The sequence below is a fragment of the Bos indicus genome, chromosome 14 (genome assembly GCF_029378745.1).
Source record: "Bos indicus isolate NIAB-ARS_2022 breed Sahiwal x Tharparkar chromosome 14, NIAB-ARS_B.indTharparkar_mat_pri_1.0, whole genome shotgun sequence".
Classification (NCBI taxonomy): Eukaryota; Metazoa; Chordata; class Mammalia; order Artiodactyla; family Bovidae; genus Bos; species Bos indicus.
Genome location: NC_091773.1, coordinates 76,356,547 through 76,373,263, shown reverse-complemented (window position 1 = coordinate 76,373,263; position 16,717 = coordinate 76,356,547). Strand labels below are relative to the sequence as shown.

The window sequence follows — 16,717 nt, the reverse complement described above, 5'->3', positions numbered from 1 at the left end:
TGAAGTGGCATCCCTGGTCACTTTCCAACAATTTTTACCTCCATAGCAGTTATCACCACGGGAGTCTATCTTATCTAGTTAGTTGTTTATTTATGGTGAGGTTTATCCCACAAGACTGTAAGCTCTTGTTCACTTACACAGTACATTCCCAGAGTTTAGAGCAATACCTGACAGTCTAGCATTTACTAGGCACTCAAAATAAGGGTTTATCAGATGAATACATGAGTGTAATAATATATATGAAATGTTTAGCCCATAAAATGCTTAAATTTGCTGTCGGTAGCATCAGACCTTTGTATCCACAGGTTGTGCATTTGCACACAGGTTGTGCAGGCTGGTCTGTTGAATCCTGGGGTGTGGAACCCTCACACGAGGGACCCACAGACACAAATGGCTGATTCTACTATGTTATTTTACATAAGGAACTTGAGCACTGGTGAAATTTGGTATCTGTGGGGGTCCTGGAACCAATATCCTGGTAGATATTAAGGGTCAACTAGAAGCTGAGAGGACCCCATGCCTGAAGGGCGGCGGCCAAGAGGAGTTACCCCACGTCCGTGGTCAGGGGCAGTGGCCGAGAGTGCCAGACTGCGACGGTGCAGGAACGGCGGAGAGGAGCTACCCTGCGTCCGAGGCCAGGGTGGCGGCCGCGAGGAGCTACCCCACGCCCCCAAGCCCGAGGCCCAGAGCGGTGGCCGGGAGGACCAACCCCACGTCCAAGAGCCATGGCTGCGCAGGGCGCAGGAGGGCCTAGAGGAGCTATCCTACGTTGAAGGTCAGGAAGGGCGGCGGTGAGGAGATACCCCTCGTCCAAGGTAAGGAGCGGCGGCTGCGCTTTGCTGGAGCAGCCGTGAAGAGATACTCCATGCCCAAGGTAAGAGAAGACCAAGTAAGACGGTAGGTGTTGCAAGAGGGCATCAGAGGGCAGACACACTGAAACCATACTCACAGAAAACTAGTCAATCTAATCACACTAGGACCACAGCCTTGCCTAACTCAATGAAACTAAGCCATGCCCGTGGGGCAACCCAAGATGGGCGGGTCATGGTGGAGAGATCTGACAGAATGTGGTCCACTGGAGAAGGGAATGGCAAACCACTTCAGTATTCTTGCCTTGAGAACCCCATGAACAGTATGAAAAGGCAAAATGATAGGATACTGAAGGGAGGCCTGGTGTGCTGCGATTCATGGGGTCGCAAAGAGTCGGACACGACTGAGCGACTGAACTGAACTGATTCTTACTCTTGGGGACTCACCTTTAGGACAAACTTCTCCTGGCCAATAGCAAATAATAATAACAATAGCTAATATCTATTGAGCTCCTAATAGATGCTGAACATTTCTCTAAGTGCCTTTAATGAATTAACTCACTTATCAATCCTCTAAGATATGTGTTAATATTATCCAACTTATTAGGATGAGGGACAGATGGTTCAAGAAACAAAGAAACAAAGGTTTTGTTCCTAAGTAGAGGGATGGGGATTTGGACTCAGGTAATTTGGTCCCACAGCGATAATCATTATCACTCACCTACTCAAACTACTGTCTTATCCTGGCATCCCAGCTTTCCAACAATCTGATGTCTAGCTCTCCCAATCTCTTCTTTCATCATTCATCCATCCGTTCATGCATTGAACATCCATTGTTCAACATATACTGAGTGAATACCTTATGCCAGGCACTGACCTAAGTCTTGGGCTTAAATGGTCTTTGGAGGAAGGGAAAGGATAAATAGAAATGTGAAACTCTTTATTTTATCCATGTTGTCAGCGCAATAAAACCACTGATGAATTTGAGCAGGAATTTTACGACTTAAGACTTCTCTTTTATGACAAATGACAAGGTGTCTTTTGAATACCTGATTTCTCCAAACACTGCCCCAGCTTTCAGAGTGACCAGAACTTGAGTTCCATCAGCACCTCCAAGAACTTGGACTTCTCCTTGCTTAATGATATACATTTCCTTGCCAATTTCTCCCTGTATGCCAAATAAAAAGAGGAAATGATAGTCACTTTATTCTTGACAATTATGCCCCAAATTAAAGAAATATACACTCCTCTAGATGAATAAACATAAAGGAAAGAAGCGTAAAAGTAATTATTTGAAGTCTTAAGGGGGTTATGGACATTAGTTTGATATATCGTGTGAAAAGAAACGATAAGGAAAGTGATACTCTTCAAAATGAGAGCACTGTGTGCCGTCACTGGATAGTCAAAGATATTTTAGCTAGCACATTGTTTCAGGAATGGGATTGGAGAGAGGAAATTAGAGACTGTAAGAATAGCAACCTTTTCTTTTTTCTTTTTTGGTGACCACTGCTTTGTTTTGAAGAAGTTGCTTAATTTATGCAGAGAGTATGGGTTACAGTCATTCAGAGATGAACTCTGCTCATCTGCCTATAGCACTGAGATCTCATTTTAGTAATTGGGGCATAGGAGGCCCTTAAGCTATTATTCTTGTTCCACATTGAAAGTGTTAATGCAGCGGGTTATTTTTATTCAGTTCTTATTTATCTCTGGGGACCCTGGAACCAGGGCAATGACCCTTGTTCAAAGCCCCGAGAACTAAACTCCTGGAGTGTTCACAGAGCCCCTGGTTAATGATGCTGCTCTGTATGCCTCAGGCAGCGTGGCGGGATGGACCCGGCTGTCAACACTGTTTAATGTAAACACGAAGATTTACGATGTGTACTTGGTGTCTAGTTTGTAGTCTGAACCATGGCTGGTCATGCAGCTGTGTGGCCAGACCCATTTAAAAATTCTAGACTCCAAGACTGTGTTGAGTTTTCCTAGCAGAGATGTTTTGTCCTTGTCCACAGTGGGTGATAAAGATGAATTTCATGTGACCCTCGTGGAAGTAGGACCTAGTAAATCTGCACCGTATTTTTCTAGTCTTTGCCTATGAATGTCTTTTTCTTGCTTTTCCTGCACTGTATGCTTTACTATAATAAATCTTAGTTGATAAATACCATTTTATATTGAGTCATGCAAATCACCAAACTAGTGGGTGATTGTGGGACCCTTGGAACACATCTCACTCCAGGATCCAAAAAGAATAAATATGCTTTACAAGAGACCTGAATGGCACTTGGGTCAAGAAAAGCTGTTAAACTTTAAATAAGACAGTTGTCATAATACTAGGCAAACTGGATAATAGTACCTATATGTCTTAATGAGTTGAGTCTTGATCAATCTGAGCTATTAAAAATAGCATGAATACAATAAATTCTCTTATACTTGGCTTAGGAGGGGACTAGATTATTTGAGTTCATCAAATATTCTTGTTAATCATATTTTCAGAAGATTAGAACACACTAAAATTAATTTAGGATTAAACAAGGTTGATTATAGTTTCTGCTCTGCAAAGACTGAGACAATGTCTACTTTGTTCCAGTGCTGAGCATAGGAATTATGACGTAGACAGCTCATTTATGAATAATTTATAATTTCACCATTCTCTGGGAAGTTCTTTAATACCAGGGGTTATTTTCCTGATCATTACTTACTGTCACATTCTAACTGTTAGGTTAAGTTTGAAGTTTTTGGGTTCTATCTCTTAGCTGACATCTGTGACATTCTCATTTTATCTCCCTATGACTTTTATGAGGAAGTTAGCATAGATATTATTATTTCCATTTTACAGAAAGAAAATAAAGGCACAGATTGACTTACTGGCTAATATTGGGCTGAGTAACCAACGCTCCATGACAGTAATTAGAAGCAAAAGGAAGCCTAGAATGCACATCTCTGGATGAAGCAATGCAAAAAGTATATTTAAATTCTGCATTGTGGAGAATATTAAGCATATATTTATTCCCAAATGTAGATCTGAGTAGAAATTCCAATACAGATGGATCTAATTATAGTTATTTCCATAATATCAATACTAATAATACATCTTGCATTTTGCAAAGTATTTTTAAACTCACAATGTCAGATTTTACATTGCTCCTTATTTTATGCCTGTGTTTGTTTGATCAGAACATGCTACTTTATAGCTGCAAAATATTTTCATAGATATTAACTTATATAATTCTTGCAAAAATCTCAGTGAGGTCATATAGGAAAGATATCATTAGTTGTATTTAAATTTGGTAGTGTGTAAGTCATTCAGTCATGTCTGACTGTTTTCAGCCCCATGGACTATATAGCCTGCCAGGTTCCTCTGTCTATGGAATTCTCCTGGCAAGAATATTGGAGTGGTAGCCATTCCCTTTGCCAGGGGATCTTCCTGACCCAGAGACTGAATTCAGGTCTCCTGCTTTGCAGATCAGATTCATTACCATCTGAGCTACCAGTAGAGACTTGAAAAGTTAAGTGTCTTGGGCAAATTCGTGAGGCTGGCAGACGACAGCATTAGAACCAGCAACACCTGAGTCACCTGACTATATAATATGTCTATTAAATATGATATAGTATATCTATACATACAGAACATATTTAATGATGAATCCAATATCAAGACTGATCTCTTTAAAACCAACAAAATAGCTATGAGTTATTTTTAAAATGAGGGAAAGTGTCTGAAAATTAGTTTTTCAAGAAATACTCCAAGAAGTAATGATTAGAACATGGTCATATTCCTTCATTTTTTGCATGAAGTCATTCTCAAGGAACTGGAATGATTTTTCAAAGGCAGTTTTTACAGCTGACTGGAGGTAGAAGTACATAATGGGTACTTAAATATAGTTCAGCACTTTTAATTATTTTTTAATGATCATTTCAATAATTTTTCAAGGAGATCTGGCATAATCACCGAACCAAAACTTCCACTATTTCTTGCATATTTCTAGGCTAATTTAAGACTTTCCTGCAAGTTTAATTAGCATTCAAATGAAGTAGACATTCCTTAGAGAAGAAGGTCTGACAGCATGTGCAAAATAAGACCAAGCCAAGCTTTGGTGGTTGGTTTACCTGCTAATTTGGAGAAAGCATAGAAATGCAAGCACTTCATATACAGTAGGGTAACTCTTCCTGAGAGAGCATTTAAAATTTTCAGAGTTCCCCTGTGAAAGGCTATTCCAAGCCTGGCAGGGATATTATGACACTCAAATTAATTCTTGCAAATTAATCCTGGGAAAACTCCCAAACACTCTTTGAAGCAGTCCAAGCTAGCCACTCAGTAACTTTAGGAGCCATCCAGAGGATTAGGGCTTCTCTGGTGGCTCAGACAGTAAAGAACCTGCTTGCAATGCAGGAGACTCAGGTTCGATCCCTGGGTTGGGAAGAGGGGAATGGCTACCCACTCTAGGATTCTTGCCTGGAAAATTCCATTGACAGAGGAGCCCGGATGGCTACAGTCCATGGGGTCACAAAGAGTCAGACACGACGGAGTGACTAACACTTTCACACTTTCAAGCATATGTATCTAATTCCTCTGGGGAAATTTGGGAATGCGAACCCAGTGTTAGGAGATGTTTAGAGGATTAGGTAGGTCAGCAGACTCAGTCCTGAGCCCTGCCATTTCTTCAATTATTTAAACGACCTCTAATGAACATGTTTGTTGTTTGTTTTTCTTCCCTTTTCCTACAATGATTTGTGGAAATGATAAAGCAAAAGCAAAGCTGAATTCAGCTGTCTAAAATCTGGTCAAGTAACAACTTTTCATCTCTACATTTACTATTAATTAAATCCCTTCTTTAAAACAGAAACGGAAGCAGAGAAATGTGGCTTGGGTCTTTTCATTTCTGCTCTTCCCCCTGCTTACTTTTTTCCCTTCCTTCATTTGTGTTCAATTGATCCATTTTTATTACTAAGTGATGGATGTGATGCAAGGAAGGAATTAGAAGCGAAAAGGCTGCATCTACTCTGCATTTCACACTTTGTTAAGCAAGTTTTCACTGCTTAAGGGCATGAGTGCTAAATGCTTAAGGGCATGAGTTGTCTCAATTTTCAGTCCCTGCTGCTATTGGAACAAATTGAAAGGCTATTTGGGTGCATTAAGGCCATGCCATCCTAATGCATCATTGATTGAAAGGAGTCCTTAAATCGAGCTGTGGTTTGCATTTCCCATTTTCATGAAAATGATTTCATATCATCAGTATGCCCACTTTTAATCTGGGCTTATTTGTGTGGGCTTATATATTCCTCGGATGGTAAAGAATCTGCCTGCAATGTAGGAGACCCATATTTGATCCCTGGGTCAGGAAGACTTCCTTGGAGAAGGGAATGGCAACCCACTCCAGTATTCTTGCATGGAGAAATCCAGACAAGAGAAGCCTGGCAGGCTACAGTCCCTGGGGTCGCAAAGAGTCGGACATGACTGAGCGACTAACGCTTTCACACTGTATTCCTGGTTTCATTAATATCACAATGTCTCATCCACATTTTCCTCTCTTACTACTGAGAGCTCCTTCTCAGTTGCCCTCCATGATTCTTCTCCACTGACCTCTTCCATAAATACTGTTTTTCTTCAAAGTTACAACCTTGGTCTTTTTCACATACCTTTGTTGAGCTTCTTATGATATCAGTTCTGTTATATGCTGGTTCCTAAAGATGTACCTCCAGTCGTATCCTCTCTCGCAGAGTACATTATTTCCACCTCTGCACCTGGGTGCCTTGAAGTACCTTCCCTCTATCTGACTTTGTCCTTTGCCATTATGCTAGTTGATGATGTGCTTCAATTCCTTAAGTTTGTCAAGTTCTGTCCTGCCTCATGTCCCCAAGTCTTCATCTAAAAAACTGTCCTCTCTAGTTTTTTTCTTTTTTTTTAAACTAGAGAACTATTTCTGTTTAGACTTTCACAAAGATTATGTCTGACAATCTGACAATCTTAAGTACCTCTGCCACCACACAAATTCTGCGTTCCCTTCATAGAAGTTAGCATGTTTTGGAGTTACGCATTTATTTAATTTATTCATTGTTCATCTCTTCCATCAAGACAGTGATATTCAACTTTGGCTGCACGTGAGAATCACCCAGGAGGCCTTAAAAGTATTGATATGTGGGCTCTACCAGACCAATTGAATTTCTGGGGATGGGGCCCAGACTTCTAAATTCTGGTGAATCTGATGTAGACTGTGAATTGAATACCCCAGCATCAGACAGTAGGCCTCTGAAGGGCAAGAACCACCCTTTTCTGATATATACTGAGTATATCCAGTATCTAGCACAGTGCCTGGCCCATAGCATTTCAAAATTATTTATTGAGTTTTGCTGAATAAATGACACTCAAATTTTCCATCTTTTGACTTGCGGTTCCATACAGTCTGTCCGCAGACAGCTCCTTCCTTTCTGCCTGAGCTCATGTGAACTTTTTCCCTTTATCTGGAACGCCTGCTTCTTCTTTCTCCTGGTTCATGCCGATTCATTGTTCAGGACTTTGCTTGACCAGCATCTTCTCCAGGAGCTCTTACCAGCACCCCAGGGAGAAACATTCTTGACCTATGTCCCACTACAGCTTGTGCTTACTTCTCCCACCACATTTAACACATTATTTTGGGATGTAAGTGCTTCTTACCCCCACTTGTCTGTAAACTCCCTAGGGTTTTGGATCATCTTTCATTTCTTTGAACTACTTATCTTTCTCTACGTTTAATTTTGATTGTTGCCTTCACAACTGATTTAATGTCTCAAGATGAAAAACCCAAGGTCATCATTCCTTCTCTCTCCCTTAAGTTAGTAATCAGAGATGTGCAAAAATACTCATTTTGGAGTTATTTATAATAGCAAACACTTGGAAATTGATTATGATACATTCATAGACTGGAATACTATGCAGCTTTAAAAAGGAGGTTGTAGATTACTTCCTATGATATATTGTGACGTGACAAAGCAAGTTTCACCCATAAGGGAGGTATGATGCTAATTTTATGAAACAAGCTCTACCTATCCATCAATCTATTTATAAAAGAGATAGGTTGAAATATATTAATAGTGGTTATTTATGGATGCTGGAGTTTTTGGCTTTGTGCTTTTATGTGTTTCCCAAGTTAAAAATAATGACCATGTATTACTTTGTAATTACAGTAAAATTTAAAAAATATGGCATTGATTATCCACTAACTGGGTGAGCTAAATGGAGGTAACTGATACTTTGCTGAAGACATAAAAGGGGCAGAACCACCTTTCACTTCTTAAGGGAAAAGGTAGAAAGGTAGAATTAAGGGAAGGTATTTGGAATTAATGGGGTATGACAGTTGATGACTTCCATATACACAAACTGACTTTTCAGACCACCCACCACTCATATGCTATAAGTAATGAAATCCATATTGTCTTATTCTGTTTTGAACTCTGAAAGCACATTATTGTTTTACAGAATTGTATCTCATGATTATTTTCATACTTTGGAACTCACCCTAGGCAGATTTTGTTTAAACTGTTCTCCTGACTTATATCTGAACTCTTCAGATATATTTATTTATGAGTCATGCACTTGAAAAATTGCAGGCACTCACCTTTTTGCAGACAAAGTCACCAGGTAAGTAGACAATGGACTTCAATCTTAGCAGCATGTCATAAATCATCTGTGTGTCACAGCCCTAAAGAAAAAACAGTAAAGAGAAAAGTAATCCTTACTGATACAGCTAAGAGGCAAATATTCCGAAAGGCTTAAAAAGGCAGTGAAAATAAACACTAACAGATTTTTGTCTGTGTTGATGCTAAAATAGTTGCCAGTAGATATGGACTTGTCTTAGAACAAAACATAGAAAAAAAATACCTACAGCATAATAGTTAGAACTTAAATGCTGGTCAGATATATTAGATCCCTCTGGAGAAGGGACTAGCTACCCACGCCAGTATTCTTGCCTGGAAAATCTCCTGGAGAGAGGAGCCTGGCGGGCTAAAGTCCATAGGGTCACAAAGAGTTAGATACAGCTGAGTGACTAAGCATGCACTCCTGCAGATATATTTGGGTTTTAATCCTGTTTCCACTACTTATTGCTATGTATCTACATATCTCATGGCCTCATTTTCCTAGTCTGCTAAATGGGAGTTAAGTGGTACTAATTTTGTAATAGTAAAATTTTACTCATGTAAAACTTAACATAATCTTAATAAATGATAAGTATTAAAGATTATGGTAATGTAATGGTAATAACAATTGATTATTAATATATTAACACTGACATATAAAATATTTGCCACATATTTTTCTTTTTAATAACATCTTTCATACTATTGTGAGACAGTACATTTGCAAACTTGTATGTTTTTCTTCCCCAACTTGTCCTCTTCTTTAACTGTACTTAAGAGATATAAAAACAATATATGTTAAATAAATGACTGTTCATATTCACTTCAGTAGTGTAAGAAACAAATTTGATTCATTTGAAAATATGTTTATATTTGTTCTCTGTCTAAATAATTATAATTCACCTATGTGTGTGTGCTTAGTCACTCAGTCGTGTCCAACTCTTGGTGACCCCATGAACTGTGACCTGCAGGCTCCTCCATCCCTGGGGATTCTCCAGGCTGCAATACTGGAGTGGGTGGCCATTTCCTTCTCCAGGGGATCTTCCAGACCCAGCGAACGAACCCAGGTCTCCCACATTGCAGGCAGATGCTTTACCATCTGAGGCACAAGGGAAGCCAATAATTTATCTACAACATAGGTTAAAGAAAAATCTGTAGATGTTCCAAAAATCTCACCTCACATAGTGATTTTGAATTTTCTACTTTCATTAGACTTTCTACTCCTCATAGTCAACAAAAGAGTCTAAAGTGCAGTACTTTGGTGCAATCTCAAAAACGACAAAATGATCTCTGTTCATTTCCAAGGCAAACCATTCAATATTATAGTAATCCAAGTCTATGCCCCAACCAGTAATGCTGAAGAAACTGAAGTCAAACCATTCTATGAAGACCTACAAGACCTTATAGAACTAAGACTCAAAAAAGAAATCCTCTTCATTAGAAGGGACTGGAATGCAAAAGTAGGAAGTCAAGAGATACCTGGAGTAACAGGCAAATTTGGCCTTGGAGTACAGAATGAAGTAGGACAAGACTAACAGTTTTGCCAAGAGAACGCACTGGTCATAGCAAACACCTTCTTCCAACAACACAAGAGAAGACTCTCCACATGGACATCACCAGATGGTCAACACTGAAATCAGATTGATTATATTCTTTGCAGCCAAAGATGGAGAAGTTCTATGCAGTCAGCAAAAACAAGACCAGGAGCTGACTGTGGCACAGACCATGAACTCCTTATTGCCAAATTCAGACTGAAATTGAAGAAAGTAGGGAAAATCACTAGGCCATTCAGGTATGACCTAAATCAAATCCCTTACATTGCATTTCAGTGGAAGTGACAAATAGATTCAAGGGATTTGATCTGATAGGCAGAGTGCCTGAAGAACTATGGATGGAGGTTTGTGACATTGTACAGTAGGCAGTGATCAAGACGATCCCCAAGAAAAAAAAAAGCAAAATGATTGTCTGATGAGGCCTTACAAATAGCTGAGAAAAGAAGAGATCAGATCAAATCAGTCACTCAGTCGTGTCCGACTCTTTGTGACCCCATGAATTGCAGCACACCAGGCCTCCCTGTCCATCACCAACTCCCGGAGTTCACTCAGACTCACGTCCATCAAGTCAGTGATGCCATCCAGCCATCTCATCCTCTGTCGTCCCCTTCTCCTCCTGCTCCCAATCCCTCCCAGCATCAGAATCTTTTCCAATGAGTCAACTCTTTGCATGAGGTGGCCAAAGTACTGGAGTTTCAGCTTTAGTATCATTCCTTCCAAAGAAATCCCAGGGCTGATCTCCTTCAGAATGGACTGGTTGGATCTCCTTGCAGTCCAAGGGACCCTCAAGAGTCTTCTCCAACACCACACTTCAAAAGCATCAATTCTTCAGCGCTCAGCCTTCTTCACAGTCCAACTCTCACATCCATACATGACCACAGGAAAAACCATAGCCTTGACTAAACGAACCTTTGTTGGCAAAGTAATGTCTCTGCTGCATTTCATGGCTGCAGTCACCATCTGCAATGATTTTGAAACCCCCCAAAATAAAGTCTTACACTGTTTCCCCATCTGTTTCCCATGAAGTGGTGGGACCAGATGCCATGATCTTCGTTTTCTGAATGTTGAGCTTTAAGCCAACTTTTTCACTCTCCACTTTCACTTTCATCAAGAGGCTTTTGAGTTCCTCTTCACTTTCTGCCATAAGGGTGGTGTCATCAGCATATCTGAGGTTATTGATATTTCTCCCAGCAATCTTGATTCCAGCTTGTGTTTCGTCCAGTCCAGCATTTCTCATGATGTACTCTGCATATAAGTTAAATAAACAGAGTGACAATATACAGCCTTGATGAACTCCTTTTCCTATTTGGAACCAGTCCGTTGTTCTATGTCCAGTTCTAACTGTTGCTTCCTGACCTGCATACAAATTTATCAAGAGGCAGGTCAGGTGGTCTGGTATTCCCATCTCGTGAAGAATTTTCCACAGTTTATTGTGATCCACACAGTCAAAGGCTTTGGCATAGTCAATAAATCAGAAATAGATGTTTTTCTGGAACTCTCTTGCTTTTTCCATGATCCAATGGATGTTGGCAATTTGACCTCTGGTTCCTCTGCCTTTTCTAAAACTAGCTTGAACATCAGGAAGTTCACGGTTCACATATTGCTGAAGCCTGGCTTGGAGAATTTTGAGCATGACTTTACTAGCGTGTGAGATGAGTGCAATTGTGTGGTAGTTTGAGCATTCTTTGGCATTGCCTTTCTTTGGGATTGGAATGAAAACTGACCTTTTCCAGTCCTGTGGCCACTGCTGAGTTTTCCCAGTTTGTTGGCATATCGAGTGCAGCACTTTCACAGCATCATCTTTCAGAATTTGGAATAGCTCCACTGGAATTCCATCACCTCCACTTGCTTTGTTCCTAGTGATGCTTTCTAAGGCCCACTGGACTTCACATTCCAGGATGTCTGGCTCTAGGTCAGTGATCACACCATCGTGATTATCTGGGTTGTGAAGATCTTTTTTTTACAGTTCTTCTGTGTATTCTTGCCATCTCTTCTTAATATCTTCTGCTTCTGTTAGATCCATACCACTTCTGTCCTTTATTGAGCTCATCTTTGCATGAAATGTTCCTTTGGTATCTCTGATTTTCTTGAAGAGATCCCTAGTCTTTCCCATTCTGTTGTTTTCCTCTATTTCTTTGCATTGATCGCTGAAGAAGGTTTTCTTATCTCTTCTTGCTATTCTTTGGAACTGTGAATTCAGATGTTTATATCTTTCCTTTTCTCCTCTGCTTTTCGCTTCTCTTCTTTTCACAGCTATTTGTAAGGCCTCCCCAGACAGACATTTTGCTTTTTTGCATTTCTTTTCTATGGGAATGGTCTTGATCCCTGTCTCCTGTACAATGTCACGGACCTCATTCCATAGTTCATCAGGCACTCTATCTATCAGATCTAGGCCCTTAAATCTATTTCTCACTTCCACTGTATAATCATAAGGGATTTGATTTAAAGGCAAAGGTGAAAAGGAAAGATATACCCATTTGAATGCAGAGTTCCAAAGATAGCAAGAAGAGATAAGAAAGCCTTCCTCAATGATCAAGACAAAGAGATAGAGGAAAACAATAGAATGGGAAAGACCAGAGATCTCTTCAAGAAAATTAGAGATACCAAGAGAACATTTCATGTAAAGATGGGCTTAATAAAGGACAGAAATGGTATGGACCTAACAGAAGCTATTAAGATATTAAGAAGAGATCGAAAGAATACACAGAAGAACTGTACAAAAAAGATCTTCATGACCCAGATAACAACGATGGTGTGATCACTGACCTAGAGCCAGACATCCTGGAATGCAAAGTCAAGTGGGCCTTAGGAAGCATCATACGAACAAAGCTAGTGGAGGTCATGGAATTCCAGTTGAGCTATTTCAAAACCTGAAAAATGATGCTGTGAAAGTGCTGCACTCAATATGCCAACAAACTGGGAAAACTCAGCAGTGGCCACAGGACTGGAAAAGATCAGTTTTCATTCCAATCCCAAAGAAAGGCAATGCCAACGAATGCTCAAACTACCACACAAATGTACTCATCTCACACACTAGCAAAGTAATGCTCAAAATTCTCCAAGCCAGGCTTCAACAGTTTGTGAACTATGAACTTCCAGATATTCAAGCTGGATTTAGAAAAGGCAGAGGAACCAGAGATCAAATTGCCGACATCCGTTGGATCATCGAAAAAGCAAGAGAGTTGCAGAAAAACATCACTTCTGCTATGCCAAAACCTTTGACTGTGTGGATCACAACAAACTGTGGAAAATTCTTCCAGAGAAGGGAATACAAGACCACGTGACCTGCTTCCTGAGAAATCTGTGTGCAGGTCAAGAAGCAGCAGTTAGAACTGGACATGGAACAACAGACTGATTCCAAATAGTTAAAGGAGTACATCAGGCTGTATATTGTCTTATTTAACTTATATGCAGAGTACATCATGCAAAATGCTGGGCTGGATAAAGCACAAGCTGGAATCAAGATTGCCTGGAGAAATATTAATAACCTCAGATATGTAGATGACACCACCCTTATGGCAGAAAGTGAACTTAAGAGCCTCTTGATGAAAGTGAAAGAAGAGAGTGAAAAAGTTGGCTTAAAGCTCAACATTCAGAAAACTAAGATCATGGCATCAGGTCCCATCACTTCATGTCAAATATATGGGGTAACAGTGGAAACAGTGAGAGAGTTTATTTTTTTGGGCTCCAAAATCACTGCAGATGGAGACTTCAGCCATGAAAAGATGCTTGCTCCTTGGAAGAAAAGCTATGACTAACCTAGACAGCATATTAAAAAGCAGAGACATTACTTTGCCAAAAAATGTCTGTCTAGTGAAAGCTACATACATGACTTTTCCAGTGGTCATGTATGGATGTGAGAGTTGGACCATAAAGAAAGCTGAGTGCTGAAGAATTGATGCTTTTGAACTGTGGTGTTGGAGAAGACTCTTGAGCGTCCCTTGGACTGCAGAAGATCCAACCAGTCCATCCTAAAGGAGATCAGTCCTGGGTGTTCATTGGAAGGACTGATGCTGAAGCTGAATCTCCAATCCTTTGGCCACCTGATGCGAAGAACTGAGTCATTTGAAAAGACCCTGATGCTGGGAAAGATTGAAGGCAGGAGGAGAAGAGGACGAAAGAGGATGAGATGGTTGGATGGCATCACTGACTCTATGGACATGAGTTTGAGCAAGTTCCAGGGGTTGGTGATGGGGTTGGAAGCCTGGCGTGCTGCAGTCAGTGGGGTCATGGGGTCACAAAGAGTCGGACACAACTGAATGACTGAACTGACTTTCATCAAATATTTTTAGTTTTTCCTCCCAGAACTGTTAGCATGTAGCTGCTTTCTTTTTTGCTTGTCCATTTTTTAGGGACATTATTATTTTCAGATAACTAATCCCAGGTAGAAAAGCAAAGGATCTACCCCCAGTTCACGGATTGGATAATCATTTCTTTAGCGATCATGCTGCTGCTGCTGCTAAATCGTGTCAGTCGTGTCCAACTCTGTGCCACCCCATAGACGGCAGCCCATCATGCTCCCTGTACCTGGGATTCTCCAGGCAGGAACAGCTGGAGTGGGTTGCCATTTCCTTCTCCAATGCATGAAAGTGAAAAGTGAAAGTGAAGTCGTTCAGTTGTGTCCGACTCTTAGCGACCCCATGGACTGCAGCCCACCAGGCTCCTCCATCCATGGGATTTCCCAGGCAAGAGTACTGGAGTGGGGTGCCATTACCTTCTCCATTAGCAATCATAGGTTTCCATAATAATTTCAGTAGCAAACACTTGACCTAGATCCATATAAAATTTACACCTCAGGCTTGCTTGACTGATAAGGAAAGTTAATGATTTATGATCGAAATATTTTCAAATAGCCATGGGTTAGAAGCATTCAGATGAACTTGAAGCTGGGATTTAACAATTTATTTGAGAAGCTATAGCTTTGGGTTCTCTTGAATAGAGAGAGGCTGAAGCCAATAGGAATACCTTCTTAACACAGTCCAACACGTAATGACGAGGAGCTGCTATGAACCATGCCCTTGGCCCAATCAGAGGTGAAAGAGAGTGAGTCTAGTTGGGAATGATGTTTTAAGCAAACAGAAAAACAGTAATTTGTGGTAAAAGTTAATCATGCTGTAAGTTATGTCATGTAAATATCCATAAAACTTTTCAGAGACGGGGGCGCTTACTTCTGCCTGGGAGTGCAGACAGGAGACAGGGGAGATGGGAAGAAGGTGCTAATGTGGGCCACAAAGCCAAGTCATTTGATGAGTGTGATTTATATTTGAAAAGATGTGCAAAGGTCCTTTGAGGAAGAGAGAAATGTACCGCTTCTTTCTTTGTTATATATTTGCTTAGTGCAAAATGTATAATTTTTATTTATATTGATTTTATTCCTACTATGTCTCAGATTATCATATTTGTTAAGGCAAATGACAAACATTAATTTCTTTCTAATATTTATTATTTTGCTTTTAGTAAAGCTTCTCTAACTCTACGGCTCAAGTGTTCTATTTCTTTCAGGGCTGTCACTGATTCAGAGAAATTTCATTTCAGAAATTGGTGTTATGATCACTCAGAACTCTATTAGGGAAAAAACAGTATTTTAAGATCTCTCCCACTAAAGAAAGTTCATGTTTTCGATATTTTAGAGAAAATTCATTAGAAATATATTTGGAAGTTCTTAAAGCTTAAGCGTGACTTCTCTGCCCACAGATTGCACTTTTGTTGTTTCCAGTCTTTTCAGTACATTTATGGAATTATTGCCATAAGAAAACAACACTTAAAATAATTAATAATTCATATTAACATAACATAACACAGTTGGGAACTTTCATCAAAGTTCATTCCAGCAGGAATGACTATCACTGCAATGAAGGTAACTCTCAATTTTTTATACCTATGGAGAAGACTTTATTTTTTTGGGCTTCAAAATCACTGCAGATGGTGACTGCAGCCATGAGATTAAAAGACGCTTACTCCTTGGAAGGAAAGTTATGACCAACCTAGATAGCATATTCAAAAGCAGAGATATTACTTTGCCAACAAAGGTCCATCTAGTCAAGGCTATTGTTTTTCCTGTGGTCATGTATGGATGTGAGAGTTGGACTGTGAAGAAGGCTGAGCGCCAAAGAATTGATGCTTTTGAAGTGTGGTGTTGGAGAAGACTCTTGAGAGTGCCTTGGACTGCAAGGAGATCCAACCAGTCCATTCTGAAGGAGATCAGCCCTGGGATTTCTTTGGAGGGAATGATGCTGAAGCTGAAACTCTAGTACTTTGGCCACCTCACATGAAGAGTTGACTCATTGGAAAAGACTCTGATGCTGGGAGGGATTGGGGGCAGGAGGAGAAGGGGACGACAGAGGATGAGATGGCTGGATGGCATCACTGACTCGATGGACATGAGTGTGAGTGAACTCTGGGAGTTGGTGATGGACAGGGAGGCCTGGCATGCTGTGATTCATGGGGTCACAAAGAGTCGGACATGACTGAGCGACTGAACTGAACTGAACTGATGGAGAATAATGGGTCTCCCCAGTGGCTCAGATGGTAAAGAACCTGCCTGTAATGCAGGAGACCTGGGTTCAATTCCTGGATTGGGAAGATCCTCTGGAGGAGGGCATGGCAACACACTTCAGTATTCTTGCCTGGAGAATCCATGGACAGAGGAGCCTGGCAGGCTATAGTCCATGGGGTCAGAAAGAGTCAGGCACGACTGAAGCAACTTACCACGCATGGAGAATAATAGCATTGCAAATGATCACAAAG

The 16,717-nt window shown here is 40.4% G+C and overlaps 1 protein-coding gene across 1 annotated transcript in view; it reads right to left on the bottom strand.

Annotated features, from left to right (window-relative positions):
* The window catches only part of CNGB3 (cyclic nucleotide gated channel subunit beta 3), a 187,263-nt gene that overhangs the window by 24,261 nt on the left and 146,285 nt on the right, over positions 1-16,717 (bottom strand). Inside the window, exons 14-15 of the mRNA XM_019973506.2 lie at positions 8,399-8,482; positions 1,859-1,977 (exon numbers count right to left, since the gene is read on the bottom strand). Of these exons, the coding sequence (XP_019829065.2) occupies positions 1,859-1,977; positions 8,399-8,482 (203 nt within the window). The remainder of the gene's footprint in view (positions 1-1,858; positions 1,978-8,398; positions 8,483-16,717) is intronic.